Source organism: Lynx rufus, unplaced genomic scaffold (assembly GCF_022079265.1).
Source record: "Lynx rufus isolate CCGP_SWC_20201006 ecotype Redwood Valley unplaced genomic scaffold, mLynRuf1.p SCAF_14, whole genome shotgun sequence".
NCBI classification, from domain to species: domain Eukaryota; kingdom Metazoa; phylum Chordata; class Mammalia; order Carnivora; family Felidae; genus Lynx; species Lynx rufus.
Genome location: NW_025814828.1, coordinates 31,515,869 through 31,533,120, shown reverse-complemented (window position 1 = coordinate 31,533,120; position 17,252 = coordinate 31,515,869). Strand labels below are relative to the sequence as shown.

Below are 17,252 nucleotides of genomic sequence, written 5' to 3'. Positions count from 1 at the left end.
AGGCTTTCCCAGACCAAAAAAAAAAAAAAAAAAAAGAAACTAAAGGAGTTCAAGACCACTAAACTAGACTTGCAGGAGATCCTAAGGTGGACTCTGTGAGTGGAAAGTGGCAAAGACTACAAAGGACCCGAGATATCACCACACGCATGAAACCTACAGATAACACAATGACACTAAATCCGTAACTTTCAATAATCACTCTGAACGTAAATGAACTAAATGCCCCAATCAAAAGGACATAGGGTATCAGAATGGATTTAAAAAAAAAAAAAAAGCAAGATCCATCAATACGCTGCCTATAACAATCTCAATTTAGATCTGAGGACAACTGCAGATTGGAAGAGAGGGGATAGGGACCATCTATCATGCTACTGGATGTCAAATGAAAGCCGAAGTAGCTGAAGTAGACTTAAAAACAAAGACAATAACAAAAGATGAAGAAGGGCATTATATCATGATTAAGGGGTCTATCCATCAAGAAGAGCTAAAAATTGTTAATGTTTATGCCCCCAATGTGGAAACCCACATATATACATCAATTCATTACACACATAACTAAATGTATAGAGAACAATACTGTGATTGTAGGGGACTTTAATACTCCACTTATAGCAATGGACAGATCATCTATACAGAAAATCAACAAAGAAACCACAACTCTGAATGACACACTGGACCAAAAGGACTTGACAGATATATTCAGAACTTTTCATCCAAAAGCAGAATACACATTCTTCTCAAGTGTACATGGAATATTCTCCAAAATAGATCACATAATGGGTCACAAAACAGCCCTCCACAAATATAAAAGGAATGAGATCATACCATGCATATTTTCAGATCATAATGCTTTGAAACTTGAAATCAACCACAAGAAAAAATTTGGAAAGCATCCAAAAAAATGGAGGTTACAGAATATCCTACTAAAGAATGAACGGATCAACCAGGAAATTAAAGAAGAAATTAAGAAGTATATGGAAACAAATGAAAATGAAAACTTAACAGTCAAAACGCTTTGGGATGCAGCAAAGGCAGTCCTAAGAGGAAAATACAATGCAATCCAGACCTATCTCAAGAAGCAAAAAAGGTTCCAAATACAGAACCTAACCTTACACCTAAAGGAACTAGAAACACAGCATCAAAATACTCCAAGTCAGCAGAAGAGAAATAATAAAGATTGGAGCAGAAATAAACACTGTAGAACCCATTCCCCAAAGAGTAAAACATATCAATGAATCTAAGACCTGGTTTGTTGGGAGAAAAATAAAATTGATAAACCCCTAGCCAGACTTCTCAAAAAGAAAAGAAAGAGGACCCAAGTAGATACAACCACAAATGAAAGAGGAGACAGATCAAAACAAATAGCATAGAAACACAAAGAATTCTTAGAGAATACTATGAAAAACTATATGCCAACAAACTGAACAATATGGAAGAAATGGACAAATTCTTATACACCCACCAACCTACCAAAAGTCAAACAGGAAAAAATAGAAAATTTGAACAGACCCATAACCAGCAAAGAAATTGAATCAGTTATCAAAAATCTCCCAATAAAAAAATAGTACTGGGCCAGAGGGTTCACAGGGGAATTCTACCAGACATTTAGAGCACAGTTAATAATTATTCTTCTCAAGCTGTTCCAAAAAACAGAAATGGGAGGAAAGCTTCCAGACTCATTCTATGACGTCAGCATTACCTTCATTCCCAAAGCAGAAAAAGATCCCACTAAAAAGGAGAATTACAGGACAATATTTCTGATGAACATGGCTTAAAAAATTCTCAACAAGAAACTAGCAAATCAAATTGAATTGTATATTAGAATTATTCACCATGGCTCTTTCAGAAGATGGCAGTGTAGGAGGATACTGGGCCCATAGTGTCCTGCTGACCACTTAGATTCCACCCACATCTGCCTAAATAACCCAGAAAACTGCCAGAATGGACTCTCCGGAGCCAAGCGTAGATGAGAGGCTGACAGAAGAGGACAGGAAGGGCGGAGAGGAGGTGTGCACTACACGGACTGGCGGGAGGGAGCCGGGGTGGTGGAGAGGCAGTCCGCCCGGCAAGGTAGAATCCCCAAGTTTGGCGTGCAAAAGTGGAGGGGCCAGACTGCCTGAGTTCTGACAGCCAGTGGGACTTAACATTTGGAATGTTATAAGTCGACAGCTCTGCTCGGAGAGCGGGAGGGCTAGAGGACAACGGGAAGGAGGGTTGTTGAGCCCCAGAGGACAGAGCTCAGCTGGGCGGGGAACAAAGGCACTGGGAAGCACCATCTCCCTCGCCCATCCCCCAGCCAAAATCCCAAAGGGAAACGGTTCCCATCAGGGAACTTGCTTGCACCGTGCAAACACCCAACGCTGTGCTTCTGCGAATTCATCCCTCCCACAGGTCTACCTCCCGCCCAGTGCCACAGGGTCCCTCCCAAAGCGGACCACTGAAGGCAAAGCGAGCTGAGTCTGCCCCTCCCACCCCTGTGCGCCTTGCGGATCCACCCCACCTAATACACCAGATCCCATGGAAGCAGCACCACAAGCCTGGCAGTGTGCAAGTAGCCCAGAAAGGGGCCACACCATTACACAGTGAGTCCTGCCCCTGGGAGAGGGGAAGATAAGGTAACACCAGCCTGACTATGGCTTCAGTGGTGGGCTGGGGGCAGACAACAGGTCTCACTGCAGCACTGCCCACCAACTCAAGTTACTCCAGACAGCACAGAGGAAGAACCCTGCAGTTCCGCGCCACTCCAGGTACTATCCAAAATGACGAAACAGAAGACTTCTCCGCAAAAGAAACTCCAGGAAGTAGTGACAGCTAACGAACTGATCAAAAACGATTTAAGCAATATAACAGAAAAGAAATTTAAAATAAGTCATAAAATTAATTGCTGGGATTGAAAAAAATATAGAGGACAGCAGAGAATCTATTACTACAGAGATCGAGGGACTAAGAAACAGTCAGGAGGGGCTAAAAAATACTATAAATACTATAAATGAGCTGCAAAATATATTGGAGGCGATGACAGCTCAGATTGAAGAGTCAGAGGAAAGAATAGGTGAATTAGAAGATAAAATTATGGAAAAAGAGGAAGCTGAGAAAAAGAGATAAAAAAATCCAGAAGTATGAGGGGAGAATTAGAGAACGAAGTGACACAATTAAACGCAATAATCTACGCATAATTGGGATTCCAGAGGAGGAAGAGAGAGGGAAAGGTGCTGAAGGTGTACTAGAAGAAATCATAGCTGAGAACTTCCCTGATCTGGGGAAGGAAAAAGGCAATGAAATCCAAGAGGCACAGAGAACTCCAATCAGACGTAACTTCAATCAATCTTCTGCACCACACATCATAGTGAAACTGGCAAAACACAAAGATAAAGAGAGAATTCTGAAAGCAGCTAGGGATAAACATCTCTAACATAAAAAGGGAGACTGGTAAGACTCATGACAGATCTATCTACTGAAACTTGGCAGGCCAGAAAGGAATGGCAGGAAATCCTCAAAGTGATGAACAGAAAAAAAATGCAGCCGAGAATCTTTCATCCAGCAAGTTTGTCATTTAGAATAGGAGAGATAAAGGTGTGCCCAAACAAACAAAAACTGAAGGAATTCATCACCACTAAACCAGCCCTACAAGAGATCCTAAGGGGGATCCTGTGAGACAAAGTACCAGAGATATCACTGCAACCATGAAACCTACAGACATCACAATGACTCTAAACCCATGTCTTCCTATAATAACACTGAACGTAAATGGACTAAATGCTCCAACCAAAAGAAAAAGGGTATCAGAATGGATAAAAAAACCAAGACCCATCTATTTGCTGTCTACAAGAGACACATTTTGGACCTGAGGACACCTTCAGATTGAAAGTGAGGGGATGGAGAACTATCTATCATGCTACTGGAAGTCAAAAGAAAGCTGGAGTAGCTATACTTCTATCAGACAAACTAGACTTTCAATTAAAGGCTGTAACAAGAGATGAAGAAGGGCATTATATAATAATTATAGGTCTATCCATCAGGAAGAGCAACAATTATAAATGTCTATGCGCCGAAAATGGGAGCCCCCAGATATATAAAACGATTCATCATAAACATAAGCAACCTTGTTGATAAGAATGTGGTAATTGCAGGGGACTTTAATACTCCACTTACAACAATGGATAGATCATAGAGACACAGGATCAATAAAGAAACAAGGGCCCTGAATGATACATTGGATCAGATGGACTTGACAGATATATCTAGAACTCTGCATCCCAAAGCAACACAATATACTTTCTTCTTGAGTGCACATGGAACCTTCTCCAAGATAGATCACATACTGGGTCACAAAACAGCCCTTCATAAGTATACACGAATTAATATCATACCATGCACACTTTCAGGCCACAATGCTATGAAACTTGAAATCAACCACAGGAAAACATCTGGAAAACCTCCAAAGGCATGGAGGTTAAAGAACAGCCTACTAAAGAATGAATGGGTCAACCAGGCAATTAGAGAAGAAATTAAAAAATACATGGAAACAAATGAAAATGAAAATACAAAAATCCAAACGCTTTGGGATGCAGCAAAGGCAGTCCTGAGAGGAAAATATATTGTGATCCAGGCCTATCTCAAAAAACAAGAAAATTCCCAAATGCAAAATCTAACAGCACACCTAAAGGAAATAGAAGCAGAAGAGCAAAGACACTGCAGACCCAGCAGAAGAAGAGAAACAAGAAGGATCAGAGCAGAAATAAACGATATAGAATCAAAAAAAAAAAAAAAAACTGTAGAGCAGATCAATAGAAACCAAGAGTTGGTTTTTTTGAAAACATAAACAAAACTGATAAACCTCTAGCCAGGCTTCTCAAAAAGTAAAAGGAGATGACCCAAATAGATAAAATCATGAATGAAAATGGAATTATTACAACCAATCCCTCAGAGATACAAGCAATTATCAGGGAATACTATGAAAAATTATATGCCCACAAACTGGACAACCTGGAAGAAATGGACAAATTCCTAAAAACCCACACGCTTCCAAAACTCAATCAGGAGGAAATAGAAAGCTTCAACAGACCCATAACCAGCGAAGAAATGGAATCAGTCATCAAAAATCTCCCAACAAACAAGAGTCCAGGACCAGATGGCTTCCCAGGGGAGTTCTACCAGACGTTTAAAGCAGAGATAATACCTATCCTTCTCAAGCTATTCCAAAACGTAGAAAGGGAAGGAAAACTCCCAGATTCATTCTATGAAGCCAGTATTACCTTGATTCCTAAACCAGACAGAGACCCAGCAAACAAAGAGAACTACAGGCCAATATCCCTGATGAATATGGATACAAAAATTCTCAATAAGATACTAGCAAATCGAATTCAACAGCATATAAAAAGAATTATTCACCATGATCAAGTGGGATCCATTCCTGGGCTGCAGGGCTGGTTCAACATTTGCATATCAATCTATGTGATACATCACATTAATAAAAGAAAAGATAAGAACCACATGATCCTGTCAATCAATGCAGAAAAAGCATTTGACAAAATTCAGCATCCTTTCCTAATAAAAACCCTCGAGAAAGTCGGGATAGAAGGAACATACTTAAAGATCATAAAAGCCATTTATGAAAAGCCCACAGCTAACATCATCCTCAATGGGGAAAAACTGAGAGCTTTCTCCCTGAGATCAGGAACACGACAGGGATGTCCACTCTCACCACTGTTGTTTAACATAGTGTTGGAAGTGCTAGCATCAGCAATCAGACAACAAAAGGAAATCAAAATCATCAAAATTGGCAAAGATGAAGTTAAGCTTTCACTTTTTTGCAGCTGACATGATATTATACATGGAAAATCCGATAGACTCCACCAAAAGTCTGCTAGAACTGATACATGAATTCAGGAAAGTTGCAGGATATAACATCAATGTACAGAAATCACTTGCATTCTTATAAACTAATAATGAAGCAACAGAAAGACAAATAAAGAAACTGATCCCAGTCACAATTGCACCAAGAAGCATAAAATACCTAGGAATAAACCTAACCAAAGATGTAAAAGATCTGTATGCTGAAAAGTATAGAAACCTTATGAAGGAAATTGAAGAAGACATAAAGAAATGGAAAAACATTCCCTGCTCATGGATTGGAAGAATAAATGTTGTTATAATGTCAATACTACCCATAGCTATCTCACATTCAATGCAATCCCAATCAAACTTGCACCAGCATTCTTCTCGAAGCTAGAACAAGTAATCCTAAAATTTGTATGGAACCACAAGAGGCCCCGAGTAGCCAAAGGAATTTTGAAGAAGAAGACCAAAGCAGGTAGCATCACAATCCCAGACTTTAGCCTCTACTACAAAGCTGGAATCATCAAGACAGCATGGTATTGGCACAAAAACAGACACATAGACCAATGGAATAGAATTGAAACCCCAGAACTAGACCCACAAACGTATGGCCAACTAATCTTTGACAAAGCAGGAAAAAATATCCAATGGAAAAAAGACAGTCTCTTTAACAAATGGTGCTGGGAGAACTGGACAGCAACATGCAGAAGATTGAAACTAGACCACTTTCTCACACCATTCACAAAAACAAAGTCAAAATGGATAAAAGACCTGAATGTGAGACAGAAAACCATCAAAACTCTAGAGGAGAAAGCAGGAAAAGACCTCTCTGACCTTAGCCACAGCAATTTCTTACTTGACACATCCCCAAAGGCAAGGGAATTAAAAGTAAACATGAACTACTGGGACCTCAAGAAATAAAAAGCTTCTGCACAGCAAAGGAAACAATCAACAAAACTAAAAGGCAACCAACGGAATGGGAAAAGATATTTGCAAATGACATATCGGACAAAGGGCTAGTATCCAAAATCTATAAAGAGCTCACCAAACTCCACACCCGAAAAACAAACAACCCTGTGAAAAAATGGGCAGAAAACATGAATAGACACTTCTTTAAAGAAGACATCCAGATGGCCAACAGGCACATGAAAAGATGCTCAACATTGCTCCTCATCAGGGAAATACAAATCAAAACCACACTCAGATATCACCTCACGCCAGTCAGAGTGGCCAAAATGAACAAATCAGGAGACTATAGATGCTGGAGAGGATGTGGAGAAACGGGAACCCTCTTTCACTGTTGGTGGGAATGCAAACTGGTGCAGCCGCTCTGGAAAACAGTGTGGAGGTTCCTGAAAAAATAAAAAATAGACCTCCCCTATGACCCAGCAATAGCACTGCTAGGAATTTACCCAAGGGATACAGGCATACTGATGCATAGGGGCACTTGTACCCCACTGTTTATAGCAGCACTCTCAATAATAGCCAAATTATGGAAAGAGCCTAAATGTCCATCAACCAACGAATGGATAAAGAAATTGTGGTTTATATACACAATGGAGTACTACATGGCAATGAGAAAGAATGAAATATGGCCTTTTGTAGCAACGTGAATGGAACTGAAGAGTGTGATGCTAAGTGAAATAAGTCATACGGAGTAAGACAGATGCCATATGTTTTCACTCTTATGTGGATCCTGAGAAACTTAACAGAAACCCATGGGGGAGGGGAAGGAAGAAAAAGAAGTTATAGTGGGAGAGAACCAAAGCATAAGAGAATCTTCAAAACTGAGAACAAACTGAGGTTTGATGGGGGGTGGGAGGGAGGAGAGGGTGGGTGATGGGTATTGAGGAGGGCACAATTTGTGATGAGCACTGGGTGTTGTATGGAAACCAATTTGACAAATTTCATATTAAAAAAATACAAGTAAAAAATCAAAATAATATTCACATTTGAAAACAATTTAGGGAGAAAATCTCATGGTTTTTGGCAGATTTGTACATCTTAAGAATTATTTTAGATGAAATATTAAAACTGAGACTTGGAAAAACCATAGAATGCTCATATGCTTGCTTAAATAAAGAAAAATTAAAGGAGATTTTTCTTGTGCCTATCCCCAACAGCAAGAACCTGTAGATTTATATAGTTTCAGCTCTTAGAAAATTGGACTGTCAGGTATGCAAAAACATAAATAAAGAACATGGAAAATGTTGCAAAACTAAAAAAAAAATATTCACCATGATTAAGTGGGAGTCATTCCTGGATTGGAGGGCTGGTTCAATATTCGTAAATGGATCAATGTGATACATCACATTAATAGAAGAAAGGATAAGAACCACATGATCCTGTCAATAGACGCAGAAAAAGCATTTGACAAAATATAGCACCCTTTCTTGATAAAAATCCTCAAGAAAGTTGGGATAGAAGGAACACACCTTAACATCATAAAAGCCATATATGAAAGTCCTACAGCTAGTATCATCCTCCATGGGGAAAAACTGAAAGCTTCTCCCCTGAGATCAGGAATACGAGAAGATTATCCATTGTTACCACTGATGTTTAACATAATATTGGAAGCCCTAGCCTCAGCAATCAGACAACAAAATGAAATAAAAAGCATCCATACAGACAAGGAAGAACCCAAACTTTCACTCTCTGCAGGTGACATGATACTCTACATGGAAATCCTGAAAGACCACCAAAAACTGCTAGAACTGATATATGAATTCAGCAAAGTCACAGGATATAAAATGAATGTACAGAAATTGGTTGTACCTCAATACATCAATAATGAGTCAAGAGAAAAAGATATCAAGGAATTAATCCCATCTATAATTGCACCAAGAACCATAAAATACCTAGGAATAAACCTAACCAAAAAGGTAAAAGATCTGTACACTGAAAACTATAGAATGCTTATGAAAAACTTGAAGAAGACACAAAGAAATGGAAAAACATTCCACACTCACGGATTAGAAGAACAAATGTTAAAATGTCAATACTACTCAAAACAATCTACACATTCAATGCAATCCCAATCAAAATAGCACCTGTACTCTTCACAGAGCTAGAACAGTCCTAAAATGTATATGGAACCATAAAAACCATGAAGAGCCAAAGTAATGTTGAAAAAGAAAACCAAATCTGGAGGCATCACAATCCCTAATTTTAGCCTGTACTACAAAGTTGTAATCATCAAGGCGGTATGGTATTGGCACAAAAACTGACACAAATACCAATGGAATAGAACAGAGAACCCAGAATTATACCCACAAATGTATGGCCAACTAATCTTCAAGAAAGCAGGAAAGAGTATCCAGTGGAAAAAATACAGTCTCTTTAGAAAATGGTGCCAGGAGAACTGGACAGCCACATGGACAGGAGAACTGGACAGCCACTTTCTTACAACATACCCAAAAATAAATTCAAAATGGATGAAAGACCTAAATGTGAGGCAGGAAACGATCATAACTATAGAGTAGAAAACAGGCAACAACGTCTTTGACCTCAGTCACAGCAACTTCTTGCTTGAGATGTCTCCAAAGGCAAGGGAAATAAGAGCAAAAATGAACTATTGGGACCTCATTAAGATACAAAGCTTCTGTACAGCAAAGGAAACAATCAACAAAGCTAAAAGGCAACCAAGAGAATAGGAGAAGATATTTGCAAATAACATATTGGATAAAGGGTTAGTATCCAAAATCTATAAAGAACTTATCAAACTCAACACCCGAAAAACAAATAATCCAGTGAAGAAATGGGCAGAAGATATGAATAGATACTTTTCCAAAGAAGACATCCAACAGACACATGAAAAGATGCTGAACATCACTTATTATCCGGGAAGTACAAATCAAAACCACAATGAGACAGCACCTCACACCGGTCAGAGAAGCTAAAATTAACAACTCAGGAAAAACAGATGTTGGTGTGGATATGGAGAAAGGGGAACCCTCTTACACTGTTGGTGGGAATGCAAACTGGTGCAGCTACTCTGGAAAACAGTATGGAGGTTCCTCAAAAAATTACAAATAGAATTACCCTCGACCCAGCAATACCACTACTAGAAATTTATCCAAAGGATACAGGAGTGCTGATCCGTAGAGCCACAGGTACCCCAATGTTTATAACAGCGCTTTTGACAATAGATAAATTATGGAAACAGCTCAAATGTCCACTCACTGTTGAATGGAGAAAGAAGGTGTGGTATATATATATATATATAATGGAATACTATTCAGTGATGCAAAAGAATGAAATCTTGCCATTTGCAACAATGTGGACAGAACTGAAGGGTATTACACTAAGTGAAGTAAGTCCTAGAGAAAGACAGATATCAGGTTTTCACTCATATGTGGAGTTTGAGAAACTTAACAAAAAACCTTAGGGGGAAGGGAAGAAAAAACAAATTACAAAGAGAGAAGGCAAATGACAAGAGACTCTTAAATACAGACAACAAACTGAGGGTTGATGGGGGTGGGGTTTGGGGGGATGCAGTGAAAATGGGTGATGGGAGTTGGGGAGGGCATTTGTGATGAACACACTTTTCTTTGGAAAAGTGATGAGCACTGGGTGTTGTATGTAAGTGATGAATCATGGGAATCTACTCCAGAAGCCAAGACTATACTGTATACACGTTATGTTAGCTAACTTGACAATAAATGATTTTTTAAAAATTTAAAAAGATTAAAATTAAATTAAAAATTAAAAGATGATGGCACATTAAATTTAGTATGGAACAGGTGAATAAGAAGAAAAGATGTCACACTTAAGATAAATTTGGTGGGGGCACGTGGGCAGCTCAGTCTGTCAAGCATCTGACTTTGGCTCAGGTCATGTTCTCACAGTTCATGGGTTTAAGCCCCGCATCGGGCTTTGTGCTGACAGCTCAGAGCCTGAAGCCTGCTTCGGATTCTGTGTCTCCCTCTCTCTTTCTGCCCCTCCCCTGCTCACACTGTCTTTCTCTGTCTCTGTCTCTCTTTCTAAAATAAACATTAAAGAAAAAAAGATAAATTTGGTAAAATCAACAGGACTTGCTACCAGATTGGACTTCTGTTCAAAAAAGAAAAAAAGGTGTTTTAGAATGACCATACTCTAACATGCATTCAATAAATGAACTTATACTCAAATCTTATGAAACACATTTTAAAATATAGTATCCTTTTTATGAGGTCAATGGCTGGTTTTAGGACAGTGAAGATTTGAGCCTGTCTTGAGTAAAGACGTTCCTTTTGAAATTTTGTAGTCATATTGAGGCATGTAAATGACAAGGATTTCTTCCTGAATGTGTTAGAAAGTTCAGAATCAAATGTCTGGTCCAGTTAGCTACATGTCTTAGGTCTTTAAAAATGTGTATAGCCTTCATCTTAATTTTTTTACTTCTTATTTTCTTTTTGTTCCAATTGCTTCCCTCTCATAAAAAAATACCCTTAATGGGGTGCTTGGGTGGCTCAGTCAGTTAAGTGTCCAACTTTGGCTCAGGTCATGATCTTGCGGTTGGTGGGTTTGAGCCCCGCACTGGACTCTGTGTTAACAGCTCAGAGCCTGGAGCCTGATTCGGATTGTGTGTCTTCCTCTCTCTCTCTTTTAAAAATAAACATAAAAAAAAAAGTTAAAAAATATATCCTTGATAATAAATATATTTTGTAAGCTACTTTAACTTGGCTTTCGGAATAGATGAAAAATATAACATATCAATCAATGTCAATGCTCATTTGGCTCAATGAGCACAATGAAGAAATAAAGAAACTGAATGGTTTTCCAAAAGTATATTTTCACTTTTATGCAGTTACTCTATGGTTATAGCTAAATTTAATCATCAAATTAGATGCAAAAGTAAACATGTTTGTTTATATGTTGGTGTAGCTGTTTAATTGTTTCTATATAAATGATTTCACTGGGAATTTAAATCCACAGCTGGCAGAAAGAGCCATTATTAATCGTGATTTAGACAGACTCTAAGGATGTGGTACATATAATTATATAATATCTGATAATGATAATGCTACATTTTTTTAAGAAAACAAGTTTTTTTTCTGAGCCCTATTTGTAAAAACAAAAGACTATGAACTTACATAGTCTAGATAAAAAGATGCTTAAAGAACCACCTAATAACAGTATTTATGCCTACAAAATAAAAAGCATCTAGAAAAGGGACTAATTATTTTCCATATATATTGACAATTAAGCACCATCTCTTCTGGAAACCCTTCCATGGTTAACCCAAAACCACTTAGGTACTTTTTTTCATCTTCCTCTAATTCTATACACACAACACGAATAAAACAATTATCAGGGTATCTGGGTGGCTCAGCCGGTTGAGTGTCGTACTCATGATTTCACCACAGGTCATGATCTCACGGTTGTGAGATCGAGCCCCACATTGGTCTCTGAGCTGGGTGTGGAGCTTGCTTAAGATTCTCTCTCTGCCCCTCCCCTCTCATGCACTCTCTTCTCTCTCTCTCTCTCTCTCTCTCTTCCTCCCTTATCCTTATTGTGTATTTGCTGTAGGGTACTCTGCTAGATTTGAATCACTTGTGAGCAGTGTTGACACATTTTCATCTGTGAATCACTAGCACTTCAAATTTAGGCGGCGGGGCGGCAAATGCTCATTGCTTCCTATATGTTCCAGTTACAGTATTAGGTGTTTTGCCTATATATTTACATTAATTACTGACAAAACTGTGGCTAAATATTCTGATCCCCTTTTTACAAATAAGAATAATGAGGCTGGATCATACAACCTGTACATGCCAGTATCAAAGTCCAGCACTTGTTAAATGACATGACAGCAGGGTTCTAGACCACAATGGCATCTGAAGTCTAGATTTATCATCTAAGAGAAATATCATTAAAATTATAAGAAAGAGATCTTTTTAAAAGCTGCTAGTTAGAGGAAGCTATCAATAAGCATCTGAACAGAGGTTGATAAGGAAACAAAGCTGGCCTGTGGACTCCTGGAGAGGCCATTTCCAGAAATGCCCACTTACATGGAGGGTAAGATCGGATTCAGATAAACTCACTCTCCTCAAGGCCACTGCAGAATGCTGGGCAATCTGGCATAAAAGCAGAATGTTCTTCATACTACGGTAAAGGTTTGGGTGTATATATAGAACCACAATATATTTTTATATTGCCATATTATTACATATAAATGGATGAACAAGTATCACAAGTCATTAGAGTAAATCCTTAAATAGGAAACAATGAAATCAAAATAAACATTAACAACTGACCTAAAAGAAGATAAATAATATAGGTCAGAGATGAGTATATAAAAGTCAGAGACATTTATGAAGATACTAGAACACCCATTTAAGGGCAGGATGCTATGAAATAGAGACACTTAATAAAAATGAAAGCACTCATGAATATACATATTTAGGAGATTCTCATTTTCTCTCACTCTCTCCCATTCTCTTCCCCAAAGGAAACAGTTGGAAAAGAAGGCTTGTTGATAAAGAGAGGAAAAAACAATGAGATAAAAAATACTAGTGATAAGATACACAAAGGATGCAATCAACAGGTTCAATATTCAACAGTTAACGGTTAGAAAATGAGAACTGTGAAAAAGGAGGGGAAATAATTATGAAAAAAAACAAAGAGAATTTTCCAGTGCTTATTAAAGATAACTCCATAGTTAAAGGACTTGTTGTATACCCAGACAGTGAATTAAAAAAGACCCTCCTTGATGCACCCCGGATCACTATCAGAACACAATCAGAAAAGAAGATCCTAGAAACTTCTAGAGGTGTTGAGAAAGAGAATTATAGTAGACTTTCTCATCACAAATATTGAATACTATGAGGCAGCAGAACAATTATCTTAACACTCATAAGGAAAAAAAAGTCTTTTCAACTTAGAATAATAAGCCAAGCAAAATATAAATCAAGTGTGAGAGTAGTAAAAAAAAAAAAAATGCCTAAAAATGGAAAATCTTGGAAAATTTACCTCGCCCATATTTTATTAGGTTTCATAAGGATGGTTTTAGTAAATAAGTTAGCACATAAGAAAGGTACTAGTTTCTATCCAAAGAAAAATAAAAATGTCCAATATTGACATCTCTTCAGTAGGTCTGGAAAGCAATCAGTCCAAATAAAAGGAACACGCAAAGTACTCTGAAAGATGTACTTGAAGGAAAGAGACTTCAAGGATTATATGCATATCTTTAGAATTTATTAATATTCTCAGCTTAAAAAAGGAGTCAAAAGATACTTTTTATTCTGATGGTATAAGAAACACTTATATAATAGATTTTTACTCCTTGGAAAAGTAATAAATAGAAGATAAAACTAGTGATGTTTGTAGGGAGAGCAATAAATCTGGAGAAGTAAGCAAACTAGATCATTAAATATTATAGTTATACATCAAGACATTATTTCTAAAGTTGATATAACAAATATATTGGCTAAAATAATATGGATTATTTCAATTTATGGAAGTAACCACGGGAAGAACTAAAATGAGACATAAATCAAGGAGTGAAAAGTAGGAGGCTCAAGAAGTGGAAACAGATTTGAGGTGGGGTGGGACTTGTTTTTTATTTTTAACTCCTCTGCATATTTGACTTGTCAAACATGTATAAGTTAGATTTTTATTTAAAAAAAGATACATAAGTCAAAAACAAAAGTACAGGTGTAACATGGTGGAAATATGATGTATTTGTAATTACATATGTGAGCAGGTATACATGAATATATGGCCAGTTAATGTGCACTTGGAGTGTATTAAAACTTTACAAAGCTATTATTTATAAATATGTCTATATTTATATAGACCATAAATGGTGCAATGGTGAATAAAGAGAAGAAAAGTCACAGTGATGAGAAGTTAATAGGAAGTAGCCTGTTGGCCTCACCCAACTGAAGTATTTGCACAAACGCACTCCTGGAGAAACAAAAACATGATACAATTACCTTCCATGAATCTTCATGATTACTTACAAACAGTCAAAGCCACATTTTATTGAATGCTCTGTATGAATGTGATACATACACACACACACACGTACACACACACACACATACACAACATGTGCTGTTGTCAAGTGAATAAATGCAAACTCTGCATTTAGACTGGCTGGTTTTGAATCTCCACTTGACCATCTAACAGCAGCGAAAATTGGGCAAATGATTTAATGTCTCTGCCCAATGTCTTCTTTTGGAAAATGGGGACACTTAGGCTATTAGGATGATTAAATATGAAAAGGTACACAAAGTACATGTTATAAAGATTTTGTACATACAAATGTTTAATAAGCATTAAGCATTTTAATATTTACATATGTAATGAGTTTATTGTGTAAATATTTAACCAGGCATATGTTATAATAAACACATATTTGTGCATATAAAAAGACCACAAAGAAATGAACTGATAAATTAACTCTGCTTAGCTGATGGGGTTCTCAGTAATGGTTGTTTCCTCTTTATACTTTTCTGTAACAAATTTTCAACATGTACAGGCTTTAAACTTATAATAAAGACTATAAGTGTTAATTTCATTAATTGAAATGTAATCTTAAGGTACAATATGAGAAGTTTAGTGTGGCTGTTAGGAAGAATTTCCTGAGAGCTTTGAAATACTGGAAGAGTCTACTGGGTTTATGAGTGAAAAAAAAAGTGGGGGAACCTGAAACCTTGTCACTTGTGTAAACCTATTTGAAGGGCAGAGAATAGATCTCAATTATCAAAGTCCTAAGGGAAGAAAAATGGTACTGTGACAATGTTCAAATAAACTTGTATTACTACAGTTGTGTTTTATAACAGACATGTAAGAAGTAGGACTTAGAAAATGGGTGGGCTATTTTTACAAGTTTTATTCTAGTCATTTAGTTTATAATATGGAAACAAGTAAGTGAAGAATTGTTTCCTCACATTCAGTTCAATCTGGATATAGTACCAATCATGAATATGCAGAATTTATAAATTGTATACTCCTTAGCATGCAGCAGTAACTGAAGAAAACAAACAGGGGCTAATGACACAAGCCAGGGGCACTTCTGCAACTGGGTTTCTGGGTATTTTAAAAGCAATTAAAATGGCCCTTATTTCTAATTATTTCTGTGTTTGATATATTAGAAATAATAATGATTAAAATGTGAAAAGCAACTCAGGGTTAATGTATAGTTAAAAACCAAAAAGATAACCAGGTGAACTAACTTTAGTAGTTACACTCTGTCACTTTGCATTGGGAAAAAATAATAAAGCAAAGGCAATGACTAAAATTCAAGGTGGTTAAAGTCAATTAGTGGTTGTTAAATTTGTGAACCCCTGTGATACTAACATGGCTGGTCTCTTATCATCCTTGCATTTTGTAATAAGAATATTTGCTATCATTAATACTGTTGACATATCTAATAGGATTTGTTGATCTGGGAAGAGTAATATATTATACTCATATTTAACTTTTCAAGACTATACTCTAGGGGCTTCATTTGTACTTTATTTCGGAAAGTAGGAGAGTAGTAGTAGAAACATTCAAAAAATGCATTATGAGAACAGAATCAGATAGAAATGAGACTTTAAAGAAAATCACTACAATTTGGATGTGTGTGTGTGTGTGTGTGTGTGTGTGTGTGTGTGTATGCACACACACACATACATATACACACATTCATACATATAAACACAATGACAGTGAAGGGAAAGAGAGTAATGGCAACACTGAAGGTGTTTTTTAGGTAAGATTATCAGTCTTTGACTTTTTTTGTTCTTCATACATTCATAGCTACTAAATTTTCTGCAATGAGCATATTACTCAGAAACAACTATAGATAACATAAAAAGAACCATATAAAATGTTATCCATAATACAATCCATATAAAATATACTTAAGTAAACAATATAAATATAAATGTATATATAAATTTAGCACACACTGGTTAGAGTTTCTTACAGATAACAGAACTGCAGTACATAAACAACTTATAGTCTAAACTCTATGGCCTATATGCATGCAAAATAAACTGAAACTAAAAGCATATATTAAAAGCAACTGTTTTATGTTGTTAGAATTATTTTAACAAAATTGGTGAGGAATCTCAGCAACATATACATAATTTATCTAGGTTTGAGTGATGATCTTTCATTATATATAAAACAGTTAAAAACAAAACCAGGTCACTCTTTTAAAATTATAATACACATTAAATCTCTAGGGTTGATATTTTCAGTGAAGTAAAATTTAAAAAGCAAAAAAAACCCCACTTACTTTGAAGATATTGTCACAATGTTCCCAGTTTGGGAAAGGGAGAAGTCAGCAGCATCTTTCCCAACAATTGTAGCATTATACACCAAGTTTTTCAAGCTTGAATTTTTCAGTAGAATCTATATTGAAGAAGAGAGTATAAATAATATCATGAACTTTAGAAATATATAATTTAACACTTATTTTCATCAAAGCAAGTTATACA

At 36.7% G+C, this 17,252-nt stretch overlaps 1 protein-coding gene across 1 annotated transcript in view; it reads right to left on the bottom strand.

Annotated features, from left to right (window-relative positions):
- The window catches only part of CFAP47 (cilia and flagella associated protein 47), a 544,467-nt gene that overhangs the window by 272,660 nt on the left and 254,555 nt on the right, over window positions 1-17,252 (bottom strand). Inside the window, exon 38 of the mRNA XM_047075775.1 lies at window positions 17,051-17,166. Within this exon, the coding sequence (XP_046931731.1) occupies window positions 17,051-17,166 (116 nt within the window). The remainder of the gene's footprint in view (window positions 1-17,050; window positions 17,167-17,252) is intronic.